A 19,337-nucleotide genomic window follows, 5' to 3' on the forward strand; every position below is an offset into this window, starting at 1 on the left:
GAATTTCGAAAGATTACAAGACAATATTTTTACAAAATAAAATTTTGCATGAAGATCCTAAATGCAATACTTAAATACTATAACAATTTGTGTTTACATAAGATATTATTTAAAGCTTTAAACACAAAGACACAAATCATTTGAAAATCTATCATATATAACTTTTATCATTTGTATATAATTAAAATAATTAGGAATTGATTTGTTTTTAAGACATAAATATTTTTTTGATTTAATATTAATCATTTTTAATTTATTATATTTTTATTTTAAATTAAATTTCAATATTTTTAAAAGTATACAATGAAAATAAGTTTGCATTAAATAAGTAACGCTTAGATATACTTATTTTGTATCCTCATTCTTCATTTTCTTTAAATTTAATTTTTGTAATAAGTCACAACTTTTATATGTTAGATTCTAATTAAATGAATTTAAATTATTTTTAATCCATAATACAACATATATATTTTTAACGATATCCATTCATTATAATTTTTATTACCATTTATGTATTCGTTATAAATTTTAATTTTATATGAAAATAGAGTAAATAAATAAACAAGAAGAGGGAAGTTGAAACCATTACGTTTCAGCGTGTGATACTCTCCTCTTATCTTCTGCTTCTTCTTCCTTCTTCTCTGAGCGATAAAGCAGCAAAAACCTAAAATTAGGGGTTTATGGAGGGAGCATCGAGGAATGGTAGTGTTTGTGTGGCACCGTTTCTGAGCAAGACATACGACATGGTCGATGATCCTTCCACCGACTCGGTGGTGTCGTGGGGCAAAAACAACAACACCTTCGTTGTTTGGAACGTTCCCCAATTCACCACAGACATCTTGCCCAAACATTTTAAGCACAACAACTTCTCCAGCTTCGTCAGACAGTTGAATACTTATGTGGGCATCACATCACTTTTTTCTCCCATCTTATCTTATTATTGCCTTTTGCTTATGCAAAACCCCTCTTAAAGGAGGGATTGCTGTTCTTTTCGACTGGGTTTATATCTGTCGTGCTTTATAATGGGAAGCCCTATCTTTTTGTTGTTGTTGTTGTTGTTTTATTTCATTCCATTCGATTCGATTCGATTCGATGTAGCACAGTCTACCTTTCAATTCTGTGGCGTCTCATTGATTGGTATTATGAATCTCGAATTTGCAGGTCAGTATTACACCTTCATTGGGTATGCTCGACTTTAGTAAATTTTGCAAAATTTCTGTTAGATCTGAGTTTGCATAGTAAATTAGCAAAGTGAACTCAAAACTTTTCTTTTATTTGTTTGTCTCTTGTTATATAGGTTCAAATATACCAATTCGTGTATGAGGAAACCGAGATTGATGACCTTTGATAAAAATGCTTTCGATTTTCCCCTGTTTCTGCACTGGGATTTAGTTGTTTAGGAGTTGAAGTCCGGTAAGGTCAGTATTGATCATGAGAAAACTACATGTTTAAATCGTGGTTTTTATATATTAGTTAATGTGATTTTCAGCTTGTCCGCACCATGATTGAAACTGCCTATGCTAGGTGTTTGGTTGTAAGATACGTTGCTTAAGCTGAAAAATTTATGTTACTCACTAATAGTTGTAGGTCCTCTTGCTTTGCTTCCGATTTGGTTAACGAGAATAGTTTCTTAAACAGAGTCCATATCATCTGTAAGTTCTGTTATTAATATACACAAACAATGGTATAGTCCAGAATGAAAGACTACAAAAAACATGGATACATTTAGCTGGTGCTATAGTGTACAAAATTTATCTTTCATTGAAAGTGATTGTGATTGTGGTAACTTTAGGCCTAGGGTAGGGTGATTGAAAAGGCGTCGCAGGATATTATTAGGAACTCGTGATTAAAGACAACCTTTGGTATTGTGCTGTAGGAAAATTGTTGGAATGATATAATATGGTCATAGGTTATGGCAAATATAGGTCCCCTGGTTGGCACTTCTCAAAGGGTTAATTAATTATCACAAAATCTAGTCTATTGCTATCTAAGAATATTTACCTGTATCTCATACACTTACAGAGAATATTGTTTAACATGCCATCTCCTCTTCATGCATTATTAGCATTACATTTAGTTTTATCAAGCTGGATTAGTTGTACAGTTCACACATTTTTCTTCTCTTAATTTGTTACTCCTTTTGATTGACAAACAGGGTTTCAGAAAGGTTGACCCAGATCGATGGGAATTTGCAAATGAAGGATTTTTAAGAGGTGAAAAACAACTTTTAAAAAGTATCAGTAGGCGGAAATCTGCTCATGTAAATGGTAGTCAACAACCATCTCAAGTGCATAAATCAGCTGTTAGAGCATGTGTTGAAGTGGGGAAATTTGGGTTTGAGGAAGAGGTGGAAAGACTGAAAAGGGATAAGAATGTTCTTATGCAGGAACTTGTTAGGTTGAGACAGAAACAGCAAGGGACTGATAACCAATTGAAAAATGTTGGGCAACGTGTGCAGTCAATGGAGCAGCGTCAGCAGCAAATGATGTCATTCCTGGCAAAGGCTATGCAGAGCCCATGCTTCATAGCTCAATTTGTTCAGCAGCAGAATGAAAGTAGTAAACATATCCCTGGGAGCAATAAAAAGAGGAGGCTCCAGCGACAAGAAGAAGATAGTTTAGCCACCAAGGATCTCCATAGTTCTCTTGAAGGACACACTGTCAAGTATCAGAGTTCCATAAATGAGGCTGCAAAAGCATTATTTCTCCAGATATTGCAAATAAACAATTCTACAACACAATCATCAATTAAGAGCCCTGATGTTTTCCTTATTGATGATGTTCCTTCTGCCATTGCATCAGATAGCAGTAGTTCATCCACTCAGGTTTCTAATGTGATGGTTCCACCTATATCTGAGCTGACATCTATGGAAGTAGGATCACAGTTTCCTCTCAATTGTATGCCCAGTAACATATCTGAGTTGCAGTCTTCGCCTGCTGTTTTGGGTTTCTGTAGAAATCAAGGGATGGAGACAGAAAGCAGTTTATTGAATCATGATCTGAATGTTATGGGGGCTGATACTAGGAACATGGGGGAGATAGATATGATGTCAACTGTTTTAGATGAGGCAGATGAAGCTAATCATTTTTCACCTGACACAGATGGAATTTCTAAACTCCCAGAAATCAGTGATGAATTCTGGGAACTTCTTTTAAGGCCAAGCCCACTTACAGAAGGCACAGAGGAAACTAAATGTAGCTCTCTAGGATGTGGTTTGACTGATGATCAGGGTTTGCCTTCAGAAATGGAAAATAAGCAGGAAAATTTTGATAAGATACTACATGTTGACCATCTTACTCAACAGATGGGACTACATGCATTGGATTACTAATTGTGTGTATATATGTTACTCGCAACTGAAGGTAAACTTTTTAGCTTGCAGCCTCACTTATACATAACTTTATAAGCATACTGACTCTCATAGTTCCCTGAACTGAAACAAGTGTAAAATCTCCTGTCATTGTCATCATACCCAATTGCTGTCATTAAAGAGTGAGAACAGTGAGGCAGTAAATCAGGAGTGTTTAAAACAATTACAGTGAATGTCTACGAAAATGTCTGATGTATTATAAACTTACATACACATAATAAGATAGAAATTTACTACATATGTGCTTCCGAATTGTGTTGTTACAACTTACAATGAGGTATCAAGAAGAATGAGAGTTATATGCTTTCTTTCGTTGTTCTTAAAATGTCATACATGCATTGGCATATAATTATCTCTCAATTCAGAGGAGATGAAGTTGGGCAGTATAATGTTTTAGTTACCAATGTTTTTCTGTTGATGATTCCTACACAGGTTGAGGTCCTTTGCTGCTGAACAGACAAAGCCATCTTACTTATACAACAAAGAAACCTGACAGTGACAGATATCATCCAACAATTTTATCCGTGCTTTTATAGGCTTGTAATGCCTTGTGTTTAGTTTGTCATTTTGGGGGGCTTAAAAACATAAAGTTCGCGAAACTTCATATATCCCCCATCATGTATTTTGAATTTTAATAACTCTGCCCCCGTTTCCAATGCTAGCTTGCTGGTGTGATATTTTTGTGGGGGTGTTCCGTATAATTGGATCATAACTTATCTTCAGCCTTTTATTAACTCTTGAATTACTGAAGCACAGGTTAACCCAATTAAATAAAAATAGGGAAAAGAATTACATTTAATATAACAATGATTCATGATTGAGCTTTCTATCTATCTAACGGCAATACAGACAATGAGACAACAGAGTTCTTGAGCAATGGTGTGTTTTGGTGGAACATGTATTATGGAAAGACAACAAATAGTAAATAATGTGTCTTCCAAGGGTCGGTTTTTTCTCAACTGTACAGTGTTCTCCATTTGAAAGGTTCCAGTCAAAGGAATTTGATTAATCCAACTTCAAGTGCAACTGGTTTTTGTATTTTAGGTTGATTTTCGTCCAAATCAATTTATATATTTTCTTAAATTTTTAAGTGACATACCATTGATCCGTATTTAAAGTTATTGTATTTCTTGCTATCTGTTTTCGTATAGAATAACATTGCTGCTTCAAATACTTTCACCTTTTGATAATAAAAGTCTAGTCTACCTTATACATGACTACACGCCTCGTCTTGATTGGTCTTTTTAAAGAAGTTTTATCATTAAAAATTAAAAATTTAATAACTTATTTATTTAATAAAAGTTAATATTTTAACTTGTACAATACACATAATAAATGTTTAGTTTATATAACTAAAACTTATTGTTAAAATTTTTAACATGTAATCATATTAAATTTATGATAGATAATTTGTATTATATAAAATTATTTTAATTTAAAAATAAAGTTGGAATTTTTTATAGTTCTTTGGTAGATCCAAAATTTTAAGTAATATATTGAAAATCAACTCTTAGTTGTACAAAAGGAATCTCGAATTCTGGACCATGGTCGGTACAATATAACCAGTGGCGATGTCAGGCTGTCAGTCATTAAACTTTCTACTAAAATACATCTTCCCAGGAAATCCGATTTTACCAACGAAATTTGAACACTAAAAATTCTGTTGCAGAAATTATCTGCAGTCGGCAACAGAATAGATGAACACTTTGGGACAAACTTCTAAGTTAAATATTCAGTCTACATGTTCATCCTCTCAAATTAATTATAGTTTATAAATTTCCCTATTTGCTTATATAAAAAAGCATTCATCCAAATGTGTTATGTTTTATATTAATATTATATATATTTTATCTGGTAAGTCAAATATAATTTTCTTTCCACACTTTCATAAAAAAAATATTCATCTCCATTTCTCTTCACACTTATTATTTTTCAGCATAATTATTCAATGTTTTGTGATTTCTTGTAAATTATTCTTCCTCGTGAATTAAGTACTCCTTAGCTTTGAGGCTTATGAATTTTTGATTTTGTTAAAATACAATTTTATTCTTCCAATTTTATACAATCTGTAATTTTAGTTCTTTGATTTTAAAATTAAGATATTATCCTTATGATTTGGTGATTATATTTGTCATATTTAGATATAAGCTTATATCTAAAAATATATTTCCTTTCATTCAAGTCAAACATGTCCATGTAACGAATGCAAAACTGTTGCTGTTACAATTGGAGAATTGTAGTTGAGTTTAACTGTTGGAGTTTATTGTTCAAGCCATCACACATGGTTCTAAGGCCATCTTGATCCCTGCAATCAAAGAAGAGTTCCTTAGTTGTCTCTTATTTTGAATCTTTATGTATATATGTGATCTAATTTTTTTGATATGCAATAGTTGTTGTATATATACAAGTTTCTTTAAACTGTCTAAACATAATCAATTAATTAAATTGTCAGTAAAAAACTAATTAGAGCTATTAGAGTTGAAGTTCATTTTCTCATGATGAGGTCTATTGTAATAAGTTGATTCTGATTTTATTTTCTGTTTGCCTATAATTTCCATAGAGAAATGCTAGCAGAAAAAAATCATTGAACTGTTGTCTAGAGTCAAAGGCTCTTCTCTTCTGGTCAGTTACAATTTCCCTCACATAGTCACATTTTCTTTCTATTTTTAACTGCACATATTCATGCAGTGAATAATTTCAACGCAGATAAAGGGGATGAAAGTCATAGTAGTGAGTCCTCTAGAACCCTGTCAACAAGAGTGGGAAGCATGGGTGCAAGTGATCACAAATAGGGATAGTTAAGCGGATTAGTCCGTTCCGCGCAAGGCTCGCCTGCATAAGTTTACATTGACAGTGGATTAAGTCGGTCTGCCCCGCATTCTTACATGGATCAAATAAATTGGTTCGCCCCGCCCTGCCTCACGGACCCCGCAGGTCAAACGCGTCAGTCCGCTGAGAGAATTTCAATTTCAATAAAAATATAACACAATCAAATTAAGTTAAATAAAATCTCAACAATTACTCAATTACATTAATAAAATAAATAATGTCTTAACAAAAGAAAATCCAATCAATAAATCTAAAATAAGAAACTTAATCATCTTCAATAACAAATGATTTCATATTTGTAGTAGCTTAGCCTTCTCCATCTCCACATTTCATCTTCTTTTCCTAAAACTCAAAATAATAATAAATATTAGAATAAAGTCAAGCTAAATATGAGTTATTTTTTATAATAAAAATATATTGAAATATCTTTAAAAATATTTATTTAGCAGTTATTTTAGACTTAAAATGATAAGAATTGATATTTTTATTATTTATGGTTTACAAATATGAAAATAATATATTAAAAGAAAAAAAGATCGAGAAAATATCAGAAAGAAAGATTGTTAGCAAGTCATATCCCAACAATATCACTTATCTTTTTTATCTTAATCTTTTATTTATGTTATCTTTTTCTTTTCTTATCTTATTTTTTTTTTATCTTTATCATCTTTTAATTCAAATTTTTTATTTTTATTTTTAAAATATTTATCTTAATATATTTTTGTTTTTTTTGATTTTAATCTTTTTCTTTTGTGACTTGGTCACATAAATCAAACCTAATACAGATCATCCACGGGCCGTTTAACAAAATTGATCCATTATCCGCGCAAACCGCATACCCCTCCATGGACCTAGGCTTGTTCAAAAAAAAAAAAAAAATTGGTCCAAGACTCGCAACGTTATAACCACAGGAAAATAGCATAAAGATATATATAGTAATTGGATATGATTTGTTAGTATGAAATTGAATAAACTATAATTTTTAATTATTATAAATTTGTGCTATCGCACCACATACAGGTGGGTTATGATAGAATTAATTAGGTTATATTACACCATAAAAAGATTAAATGAAAAAAATTAAAAATTAAATTAACGAAAATCATTTCGTTTTCGTGCGAGATAGCATTCGTACCATTCAGTAATTTCCTTTTATAAAATACAGTTTGTCGTATGCTAGGTTAACAAAAATAAATTTCAGTATCGGTAAAATTTGCCTCCGCATATTGGAAGGCGCAAGGACACCTGCCACCACAAGCTCTCCGCTGCCCACCGCCCGCCGCCTCTGCCTTGGCGTGTTCAGCCGCCATCGCCGTCCCTGCCCACTGCTTCTGCTGGAAAGCAGCAACTAAGCTCTCCACCGCCCTTAGTCTTGTTCTTTTTTGAAAATAATTTTGTTGTTATGGACTTTGACGACTTAGAAGAAGCGCCGATAAAGGCCACGTCTCGAGTCTCCAAGTTCGCGCCAAAATCATCAAAGCTCAAACCTAAACCAAAATCAGAACCTGCCCCCCCCAAACCTGAACCCCAACCACCCATCTCCAAACCAGAGCCTCAGGAATTCGTTGCAGCAACTGTCAAAAAGAATGAAGATGATGGCGTCGAAACAGTGCCACCAACTCATACGAAACCCGAACTCGACGCCACTGTCAAAATGGAGGAGGCCGAAGACGAACCAGAATCAGTTCGAGACGATCCCATAGACGAAGATATCCCTGAAGAAGACACAGTTGTGCGCGAAATTGATGTCTTCTTCTCTCCTTCTGTCGATGCCCAGACTCAGGTCCGTCTTTCTCTGTCGCCATTGCTTGTTTCAATGGATTCTGCGTTTTTTTTATTTATTTTCAAACTAATTTTTTTTTGTTACTTTTAGCTATACGTCTTTCAGTATCCCTTGAGACCTTCTTGGCGACCGTACGATTTGGATGAACAATGCGAAGAGGTACATTTGTTGAATAGTTTTTGGAGGAAGAAGAAGGAATCATGTTATGTTAAGTACGTGTTGTGTTTTTTTTTCCTTTTTTAATTATTTTGTATAGGTAAGGTTGAAGACTAAAACTTCAGAAGTGGAGATTGATTTATCCATTGATCTTGACTCGGACCATATTGACAAAGAGTTTGCCACCAAATACAACATCACAAAGCAGGTTTGTTCATTATCTCTTACCATGTTAACCCAATGATACTCCTAAGTTAACACTCTGATTATCTCTAAGATCAGCGATAGATACAACAATTGTGCTTTCATGTTGTGTCTTTCAAACTACAATGAGTAAAAGTAAAATAACTGAGGTGTTTTGTTAAATATGTGATAAGTTGTCTATTTCTGTTGAATATTTTAATGGGAAAGATTCAAGACATTTCATTGGATGCTGGCAATTTAGGGGTCTTGATTCCCAAATCCCAAAATATATTATATCAGTGCTCCCTGATAAATAATATATGTGCTACTTGTTTAAAATTAGCAGCCATCAAAATGCTTATTTGTTGGTTCCACTTGCTGGTGCTATGCATGATGTGTGAAATAGGTCAAGCCTGGTTAGTTTTGCTAGTTTTCCTAAGGACATTTAGGATGTGTTTGGATAAATAACTTACTTAAACATTTATTGGAGACACTTACCGTATGAGAACTTATGTCATAAATTTGACCATATATTTTTTTAAAATGAATTAAAAATAGCTTATTTTGATAAGTTTAGCTTCACCAAGAAGCTATTTAAATGAGTCGAAAAGTGTTTATAGGAATTATAAGCCATTGTCATTTAAAATAAACTTATTTTGATAACTTTAGCTTCACCAAACTTTCTTACCTTATTATTGTAATTTACTATTTTGCTTTACTATAGAGTTGAAATATTATGTTATTTGTTAGTATTTTATTTTATTTTATATTAAGTAAACCCTTGTGAGTTTTAAGTAAACGTCTGAGTTTACAGAGCTTTCATGAATTTATGTAAACTCTCGAGTTTGACAACCTTGCTTTTAATTCTCTTCAGACTTTATCAACTACGTGGAAGCCATCTCATGCAAATGGATGTGCTGTTGGGCTTCTTATGGGTGATAAGGTAATTATGTCTCCCATTCTATTTTATGATGTTTAATTTAGCTCAAGGTGATATATTGTTTGAACAACATTGTATTAGGTGTGCCAATGCAACATGTGATTATTGTTCTATTTATTGAACATTTAATACTAAATCCAATGAATTAGGATGAGTGTCTTTTGCTGAAAATACTTCTTAGGATGAGTTTCTTCTTGTTTTTAGATAACATATATCTTATTCAGGTCTTGAAGAAAAGTAGGAACAGTTACTTAATGTGTTTCTTAATTTAAAAGTTCATTGAAAAGCTAATGAAGTGAGGACTACTTTACATGGTATGATTCAATAAAGAGTGAAAAGGGGGGAAAAGAGGAATACACAGCATGCCTTGAAATTAACTTGACTCCTCCCTTTCCATAAAAAGAAAAACCTTGGAATACTACCTTAGAAGAAAAATAATTGAGCATGCTCTTGTAAAGACTTATCAGGTTTGTTATTATATGTGTTAGATTCATACATTATTAACCCAGATAGCTTGATATGCTTTATATTTACTTATTCTTGATTATATTAGCATTCTCTAATAGTTTGAGGGTTTCATGAATTGTTTTCATTGTGAATTTGTGATATTCACGTTGATTTTTAATTTAGAAAAAAATTGTAAATTTGCCTGTCTTTTTCTTGGTTACAGTTACACCTGCATCCAGTTCATGCAGTTGTGCAGCTCCGACCAACATTACAACATCTTAATTCTGGTGGTTCAAAACGGAAGAACGCTGCCTCCACTGGAGCAAATGCTACTGTCAAAATTGAGGGCTCAAATGAAGAGAAGTCTGTTGCTACATCAAAGAAGCAGGTATCATTTATTTCTTTTATTCATGGATATTTGTTATTTTATTATATTTATAGCAATTTAAAAGCGACTGCAGTCTGCACAAGTGGAAGGTGCAGGAATTATAATTTCCACAGTATGACACTAATGTCTTAGCAATCTTGAAATATTTTTTCATGTACATTTATAAATGATTAGATGGTGTGTTTTGAGTTGGATCAAAGTTTATGTTGCTTTGCAAGAACCTGGATCTCAATTAAATGTAGGTTTAATAAATCCATTACAGGCATGAGGCATACATGCTTGGTGATTACTGATTGTACCCCTGCCCACCCACAAAAAGTGAAAGTGAAAAATGTTTGGTTTCTGTTGCATGCTTATAGGAGCAATGACTGTGTTGTTTATAAATTGCTAAATTTAATATTTAGTCACTAGCATCTTGGTTCCATTTATGCCAGGCCAACTATGCTTGAAATTAGACACAGATTTTATTATCCCTTCAGAGGTTTAGTTCACAAGCTGTCTTTGTTGCAGTAACACACTACATCATGTACTTTTTTTTTTTTGCTGTTTGTATTCTGTCAAGGCTTATTTGGTAATTTCCAATTGGCTAATTGATTTCTCTTTTTTGTTGTAGAATAAGCAGACAGGACCTTCTATTATTGAGCAAAAGAGTGATGGTGATGAGGTATACTAGTCGTTAATACTGCAATGCAATTTACATTTGATGTTTTTTCTTAAATAGACATAGAATTATTAGCTTAATTATTCTTATATATTGCATTTTGCATTCATTTTTCTAGATAATTATTCTGTATAAATCCTTAGGCTGAGTGTGTTTTTCAGTCAAATGTTTTCATGTAAATATTCTCTCCTGCCTCGAGTCATAAGTTAGCATCACAGTGGGTTATATATATATATATTTGCATTTTCTGCAAAAAGAATTTCTTAATGGTGACTTTGTATATCTTTTTTTTCTATATCCTGTGCAGTGCTGGGTTCCTCTAAAGTACCATAGCTGCAAGAGTGATATATCCTCTAGATATTTGCAGCAAATGGTGACACAAGAAAGTTCTCCTATAAACTTCACAATGAGAGCGTAAGAATATGTCCTATTGTCCTTTTTCACTCTTATGTGACATGTAAATCACTAAATTTGTTTAAGTTTGTAAATCTTTGATTGAAGGTATGATTATGTTACTGCACTGTGTCCTGGTGGGAGCAGCAACAATTTACCAAAAGGTCTTTCTAAAAGGTACAGTCTTCCTTTATTATCAAATTTATTTAACTTTTGGCCTTTAGTTCTGATTAAAAAATTCAATTAGCTTTTGTATGTAGGACTCACTTTTTTCCCTTTTGTACCTGCAAATGTGTCCATTTCTGTCTATCTTTGTTACGTTCTTTCTGTCTTGTTTCTGCCCACTTCTCAATAATATGCTTATTGATCTAATAATTCTGTATTGATTTTGTTTATTGGTTTGTACTATTGCTATTGGCTTATAATTTTGACTATTCACGTGTGTATGCAATTTTAGGTATCTTCTATCATTGCCCGTGGAAGAGCGTCTTAAGAAAATGCTTGAGGTTTGTAACATTGAATTTGATTTCTTTTTGTTGATGAGAAAGGGGCATTGAGATCTAACAACATTCTTCATCTTACTTCCTATGCTTGTTCATAGTTGACTACATTCATATTTTTAACAAGATATTTTCATATTTTTATGTGTGTGCTAGCTGTTAAGTTATTAGTGTACATTTTTCTCAGCAAATAACCTGGACATGTGCACCAGATTGCTCATTGATAAGATGTCAAACACTGAAGTTTTTGCTTTTGATATGAAAACTGAAAAGTGTTTATATTTTACCAGGATGCTACAAGGGTTATAGGCAATATGCCATTATCTACATGTGTCATAATTAATTATTAAAGGATTTGTTGTGTGTTAAAGTGTAACTCACATCGTGACAATAGAGAGAAATAAACAAGAAAAATGAAATTGCATATTTGGGTGGTGGCACACACGTCACAACCAATGTCTTTAAAATTAGATTGGTTATTGAACTAATAAAGGCCTTGATTCATAGTTTATTGATTTAATTGTGGTTGAACTGGTGATAAACTGAATTGAATATATTCATTTTTGCAAGTAATACATTGACATGCAATCGTAATAAATTAATGCAAAAATTTGAACTAACATCAAAGGACTATATCATACAAAATAAAAAAAGAGTTAAATAGATAAATATGCATAAATAGTATCAATAAAAATAAATATTGTTATTAACTTAAATACAGTAAAGTGTATGATATTTATTAAGATTTTGCATAATATATATCAAAAATAACATTGGTTTGGCAAGAGGTTATGTATATCATAGGTTGGGAAATATAATTTTCCCTCATATATAAGAATTCAACTGGTTATGAATTGAACCAGTTGGTTCTTGCCAGTTCATGTGCAATTTCACAGTTCACCAAGACACTGACTTGTTTCCTGATAACCAGTTCCAAAAGGGATAAGACCTAACTTGCTCTATCAACTGATTCCTAGTTGAACTGGCCAATCTGGATTCTGGCCTAATTTTCTCAACTATGGTCACAACTGAACCAAGTAATATAACAACCACCACCACCAAGCCTTTTCTTTGGAGGTGGGGTAGGCTACAAAAATCAAATAATGCTGTAATATTCTATTGTGAACCATGTTTCTGTATGCTACTTTTTATAACTTGTCTAACAGAGCTCTTTATGATAGGATCGTCCACTTCATCGTTTCAGTGCTATTAAGCACTTTGCTCCAGAATATTCCGAGAATGAACTTCTAGGATTCCTGCAGCAGCATGCAATATTGGTGTGGGGACTATGGACTGCAAAAAGTTCATTGCTATATCCTGATGGTGGTGTGGAAACTTTGGCCAGAGATTATTCCCTACTATTGTTTAGCAAGAGTTTGAAAGTTCAGTTTTCTGATGTGAGTATTCGAGGAGGTGAACTTGTTAATCGTGTGAGAAACTGCCTGAAGATATTTGGCGTGGAAAGAAATGATCTTGATAAATCTACTGGAAAACCAAATCCTTACTGGAAGTTCAGAGAGCTTCCTGACGAGTCATTCAAAAAACTCTATCCAGATATTGTTGAAAAACAGGAAGAACTTTTCAAAGGTTTGGAAAAACAGTTATCTGGTTTTTCTTCGAATGTTGGAAAACGTAAAATTGGTAAAAATGCTGTAGCAAACCAAGGTGTGAACACTGAGGTTCATAAATCAGAAAGTTCAGATCAACGGGTAACAAGTCTGGGCAGAGTGCCTCCTGCGAAAATGACCATGTCAAATGAAACCCGACATGCTCTGCCAATTGCCCTGAAGAAACTTTTTCAGACTCACAAAGTTTGCAGGTATGGTTATAGAAACATCTATCCTTTTGGTGATTTCCTGTCTTCAAATGATTGTTGAGATAATATTTGGAAGCACATTATTGGTAGTTAACTCATACCACTTTACAAGGCTTTCATATTTCAACACTTGTGCTTCATATCTTGTCAATACTCAATACTTTTTGTATTCATACCCTTTTTTAAAATACCGATTCTCTCTTTTGATCTAAGATTTGTGATTTATGTTAACTTTATAGTATTATGGTCGTGTTATGTACATGATTTGTAAAATGTTGTATTCCCCATGTTCTGGACTGTATTCATATTTTTTAGATTTAAGTTTATTAGTTTTTTTATATTTTATTAGGCTATTCATCCATTTGGGGATATGCAGGCATGATAGATGCAATATACCTAACCTGATTTTTGGCAAGACACTAAGATCATGTGGTCTGCTCACAACACCCATTGAGCATGTAACTAGGCCCCATATGGTGTCAAGAATTTTGATACAAATTCTATAAAGGAGGGATTGTAAAGCCCCAAGGAACTGTGCTGTATTTCTGGGGCTGTGGTGCTTATGGCTAGAATCATCTTAAGTGTGTCAAACCAGGTTTATGGCTGTGGTTTTTTAGTGTATTTGCCAAGGAATAGAGGAAATATTTTGAGCTAATATTCTTTTATAAAAACAACAAAATAAAACAATGTTTTACATCTGATTCCAATGTCTTGTTAATTGGAATTTTTGTTTAAGACAGTCTGTTTTAGGTGATAGAGAAGATATTGAAGGATTTGTGGTGGACATGGGCGAGTGATCTGTAGAGAGATAATCTTGTTAATTGAGATTTGTGTTGCAGAAATAGGGGGCTATGGGCTGGGCATGTTCTCTAAAATATTATTTCTTTAGCAGCTTTTGTAGTGGTTTCCTTTAGAAACAAAATTCTTCATGGTAGTTATTTGGATTAAATCCACTTTAGATTGGGATAGTTTGGAATGCCACTGATGCCAGTCTTTGAAAATTTCATCTCGAGATATGCATCTTTCTGACCACTTACTTTATCACTCTCTGTCAGGATGATGGCAATTGCATGAGGGGAAAAATCTCTACCAATTGAGATTCCCTTAAAGTGAAATTGGCCCAACAGAAGTTCTATATTTCTATCTTGTTGTTTGGGTGACTGTTGTCTTATGCTTCTTCTAATTATCTTGGCAGCTTCAAATTGATATGCGAAGGATTGCGCGAAATGGCAGTTTCCAAAGCTATGCTTTCAAAGGGAGATTCTAAAATGGCTGTGGATGCAGCTCACAGTCTTGATGGTCCCCATAATGAGTTGATGGCTGTCATAAGTGAAGTTGCATGCGAAATCAATGGTTCTTATGTGCTGAAGTCATCACCCGATGATCCATTCAGGTTGTTTTTCTCTTCCCCACCCCACCCCCAAAAGTAAAAGAGAACATTGTTTTCACTCCTTGGGAGTCATAGAATTTTAAAAACAAGTAGTACATTCCATTTGTTATATATATGCTCAGGAGGAGTGTATTGGTCCTTTGCAGGGATGTTGTAATTGATATGCTTTGTGGAAGTGGACCCAATGCCAAGCTGAAGAAGGCTGAGATACTTGAAGCTGCCAGAAGAAAACTCGGTAGGGAGGTCGCTAGCAATGAATATACCAAGGTAATTTTATCTTTTTTCATGAGGTGGCTATGGTATACTATTTAATTTTTATCTGAATTTTGTCAGTGATTTCCCTTATTAAGGTCCATGCACAGGTCTGCTTAGCCTTTTGATGAATGTTCATGATGGATGAAAATTTAGATTGAATAGATAATTTGACCCTAGTTATTATGGTTGAAAACTTAGATTAAATAAATAATTCCACTCTAGTTATTATGCCAAAATGCAGTAATTATATCAAAAATAAGAAAATAGGATAAGTGTTGTGAGATATTAGTCATATTAGCAAGACTTTTATAGGTGTTTTTGGGACATTTTTATTAGAATAAATTCTGAATCAGGACCATATAGGAGATAAATGGCTTATTGATTGATTTGTCTTTATTCTATTCCTTATTTTCTCCTAATTTCTAGAAATTCCGTTTCCTATTCTAGACCAATTGTTGCACGTTGCAATAAGGAATCCTCCTGAGACAATGAGGCAAAAAAAAAGCTGGCACAATACTGCCCAATCTCTATCCATGTCAGAAGTGGCAACTTCCTTAAAATAAAACATTAGCAAAGCACCAATGAATGACCAAAAGCATGGCCAAGTCCCATAACATATTGAGAGGCAGTGAGGTAGTTTTTGAGATGCAAGCACACGGTTCTAGCCAAATGAACCAAAGGGCTGCAAAAGTTGCACATTATCTCAGCCTTTTGCCTCCTTATTGCCAAAACCTTTAAATGTAACCAGCCAAAGTCTAGCCAAAATCCCCCAAACTATGTTTCATAAGGAAGTTGCCATTAAGTGTGCAATAGCTTATGAACTAGAACAATACATAATGTATAAAATTGTCGTGATTGAGCTGTTAATTTGTGTTAGTTCTATTTAATACTGTAGTCCTGGCAAAAGAATTTTCTTTAAAGAGAGTTTTGGAGTTTCTAAATTTGTTTTTCTACAAGAAATCTGTGGTGACTAGGGGAATGGATTTCAAATTGTCAGAAGTATTTACAGCAGAGTAGCTGAATCTAGAGCCTGATCTCTATTAGTATTATCACCAATGCTCCTATCTTCATCTTCATCTTCATTTTAAAGCAAGTTTTCAAGGTTTCCCTAGTGGTAATATTCTGAAGTACATTTTCTTCTAGGCTCTATGCTGAAATGCTGATTTTGTCAGATGTCATAGTTAACAAATCCAATTGCAATTTTAAGTCCTTAAACTTTGTAGTATTGTGCTATGGCCCTGTTTGGAAAAAACATTTCAATAGACACTTATAAGAGAAGAAAATAAAAATATAAAATGAATTAAACTTCTATGTAAGTTAACATTAACTTATGCGTAAGTTAAAATAAGATTTTGGAGAAGCAAAACGAGCAAGCTTCTGCAAATTAGCTTTTGCATAAGCTAATTTTAACGTATGAGAAAAACTTATTTCACTTTATCTTATCTTTTTCTCCTATAAGTACTTATTGAGAAGTTTATTCAAATAGGGCATATGCAAATATGCAATGTTGAGAGCTTTTCCTTGCTTTCAATGTCGAGTTGATAACCGATAATAATACATTGCATATTTGCAGTTGAAGATGTTGAGCTTTTTGTTTCTGGATACGTAACTTGTGGGCTCTTGATAGTTTTACAGTTTACTTCAAGGATCTATTACTTCCGTTGATAGTTTTACGGTTTACATAGTATCATTAGATTAATAGCCTATATATAATGACATTCTTGCATGCTTAATCGCTGGTCAATTTGTTCAGTATGGTGAGCCGTTGATCAAGTTGAATGTATTTAATGCTTCAGCAAAATAGGGTTTTGAATTTTGATCCATTATTAAATTTGAAAAAAGTTTTTATCATTGGCATGCATAAAGCTAATGTTTTATTCCATTATTCCATATACTCATGCATCTATGCGCGCTCGCTTGGACTGTTAATGACCAAGACCAAGATTAGAGATTGAAGGTTTTATATACTTATTGTTAACAATAGAGCATTGAGTACTGGGACATGGAAAGGATGTAAATAACTAAGGTAGAAACAAGGAAAGGGAACCTCAACACAACCTAAAACGAGTAGTTGCTTCAGACTTTGATCAATTGCTATAAACCATGTTGCCTGCGTAGCCATATTAATTGAAATCAGATAATGATCTTGACATGGAAGGAACAAATGTTGCAAAATCATTAATAAATTTGATCATGTTTTCCCAATTTCGTTTCAATTAATTATTGCTTATTATCCTAATGGTTTTTTGGTTTGTCTGTCTTTAAAACAATTTCAGGTCATGAGCGAGTTATGTGTGTCAAAAGGTTCTGTTTGGGTCTTGAAAAGCGGTGATGGAAGTAAGTAAGCAATGATCCGAGGTCCCCGAGGATTGAACTGCCCACCTGCTCATGAATGGAAGTCATACTCTGCTTTCTCATGAGACTACCAGAGTTTAGTTTATTGGTCATAGTCATTATTCTCAAATATTCAAATCTTTTCCAACTTTTTAGCTTTAGATAAGGAATAAATTTAAAGAGAATATTTTTTATTGTTCGAATCAAAAGAAAAAGGTAGAGAAGTTAGATGAAAGAAAACAGGAATGGACAAAGATTGCCCTGTTAGCTATTAATGGAAGTTATATATCATATTTTCTTCTCTATTTTTCTTTACTTAGCTTAGCTGTATGCATAGTACATACAAGGGGGGACGTGAAATGATGTCCATGCATGCGCAATTCTTTTCCAATTTTATTTTTTTATAAGGAAAAAATGAAGATTTTATTATTTGGATTGAAAGAAAAATTAAGAAAGTCAGAAGAAAATATAATTATGTCATTTAAACTTTAAAATGTAACAAAACATAATTAAAATAAGAGTACATATACAATTATTTCATCAATTCTTTCCATCCATCCCTGTTTTCTTTGTCAGAAATTTTAGTTACCAAGTGGTTGGTCCTAATGGTCATGAATTAGGTTCTTTTGAGTAAGGTTTCGGGTTTAAGTTTTATAGATAAAAAATGTGATTAGAAGAAAAGATTTTACATGATTAATCAAGTTTTTCAACGAACATTAATTATCACGAAATTAGTGGATATTTTGTACCAATATCATGATATAAAAAAAAAATGATCAGCTTCTCGGTTGAAAATTAGTCATTAGTAAAATTGATAAATATCTTGTATCAATATCTTCATATAAAAAAATAATTTTCTTTCATGTTATTTTTTTTTGTTCCTCTTTTCAAAAATGTTATCTTACCTTTCCCCCAAATTGATATTGAACTTTGATAGTCATTTAAAATATCAAAAACCTAACTAACACACATTTTAACTGAAACAACACTCAATTGTACATAAAAGAAAACATAGAGAACGTCGTCTTGAGGTAATTGATTCGGATTGCAAGTTATTGATTTTCTTTTTGTTTGTTTAGATCAAAGTTAATGATTTTCTTTAAAAAAATATTTTTGGTCTTAATATTTTTATTTTTTCTTGTTTTTAGTTCCTGGAATTTTATATCATCCAACTTAATTATTATTTTATTAAAAACGTATTTTTAATCCCTCCTCTTATATATGATATTTATGCATTTATTACGTAACATATAAATTACAAAGTGATCATTATTTTTTTATAAACGTGACAATGTATTATTTCGGGTGGTATTTAGAATTAAAAATTTAATAGAAACTAAAGGTTTTATTTTTAAACAATCAAAATAGAAAGAAACTTCACTCTTTCTCTATTGCTTTCTTCGTGCGCATGACTCTATGTGAACTGCAAAGGAGGCTTTCATCTTTGTTTGAAAACCACATTTGATAAACAAACAAAATCATAAAAATACGAAAGAACATATCTGCAACACGAACAAATTGAGGAATGAAGGTGGAAATCAAGATAGAGATGAAGCGTTTAAAGTTAAGGTTGAATGTATTTGAGGGAGACATTTGATAATTCATTTAAAAAATAATAATCAATTTCTCACATATTTTTAATTAATTCTTTTAGGAAAAGAAAATAAAACACATTGTTTGTCACGCTAGACATAAGTTAACGTCGTTAGTGAAGTTCTATGAGAAAGAACCAAAAATAAGTATTTTTTTTAAGTTTAAGAATTAAATTAGAATATGAAAGTTTGGGGACTAAATACAAGGATTTGATGAAAGTATAAGGATTAAAAACATTTTTTTTTCGGGTTGAGATCATAAATGTTTTTATGAGAAACAATTTCACTCAAGCTAGGTAA

The 19,337-nt window shown here is 32.7% G+C and overlaps 2 protein-coding genes across 2 annotated transcripts; both read left to right on the plus strand.

The window, feature by feature from the left end:
* Nucleotides 1-576: 576 nt before the first annotated feature.
* Nucleotides 577-4,092, plus strand: HSF-24 (heat stress transcription factor 24). The gene is made up of 3 exons (XM_003538606.5): nt 577-899; nt 2,156-3,362; nt 3,803-4,092. The coding sequence occupies exons 1-2, from the start codon at nt 681-683 to the stop codon at nt 3,329-3,331; spliced, it is 1,395 nt and encodes a 464-aa protein (XP_003538654.1). The 5' UTR covers nt 577-680; the 3' UTR covers nt 3,332-3,362; nt 3,803-4,092.
* Nucleotides 4,093-7,377: 3,285 nt separating this feature from the next.
* LOC100780965 (DNA-directed RNA polymerase III subunit RPC5) lies at nt 7,378-17,750 on the plus strand. The gene is made up of 13 exons (XM_006590375.3): nt 7,378-7,982; nt 8,073-8,141; nt 8,239-8,346; nt 9,196-9,264; nt 9,932-10,096; nt 10,710-10,760; nt 11,065-11,171; nt 11,259-11,327; nt 11,608-11,656; nt 12,832-13,469; nt 14,662-14,859; nt 15,003-15,123; nt 17,388-17,750. Exons 1-13 carry the CDS (start codon nt 7,602-7,604, stop codon nt 17,454-17,456), a joined length of 2,094 nt encoding a protein of 697 aa, XP_006590438.1. The 5' UTR covers nt 7,378-7,601; the 3' UTR covers nt 17,457-17,750.
* The last annotated feature ends 1,587 nt before the right edge of the window (nt 17,751-19,337 follow it).

The sequence above is a fragment of the Glycine max genome, chromosome 11 (assembly GCF_000004515.6).
Source record: "Glycine max cultivar Williams 82 chromosome 11, Glycine_max_v4.0, whole genome shotgun sequence".
In the NCBI taxonomy this organism is placed as follows: domain Eukaryota; kingdom Viridiplantae; phylum Streptophyta; class Magnoliopsida; order Fabales; family Fabaceae; genus Glycine; species Glycine max.

What these genes read in the sequence shown, in the direction of transcription:
- HSF-24 (XM_003538606.5), top strand. Translation starts at nt 681, where the DNA reads ATGGAGGGAGCATCGAGGAATGGTAGTGTTTGTGTGGCACCGTTTCTG. An exon ending in TCAGACAGTTGAATACTTAT is followed by an intron (nt 900 to 2,155) that starts GTGGGCATCACA and finishes ATTGACAAACAG; the next exon opens with GGTTTCAGAAAGGTTGACCC.
- LOC100780965 (XM_006590375.3), top strand. Translation starts at nt 7,602, where the DNA reads ATGGACTTTGACGACTTAGAAGAAGCGCCGATAAAGGCCACGTCTCGA. An exon ending in AAAAGAGTGATGGTGATGAG is followed by an intron (nt 10,761 to 11,064) that starts GTATACTAGTCG and finishes TATCCTGTGCAG; the next exon opens with TGCTGGGTTCCTCTAAAGTA. An exon ending in CTAGCAATGAATATACCAAG is followed by an intron (nt 15,124 to 17,387) that starts GTAATTTTATCT and finishes AAACAATTTCAG; the next exon opens with GTCATGAGCGAGTTATGTGT.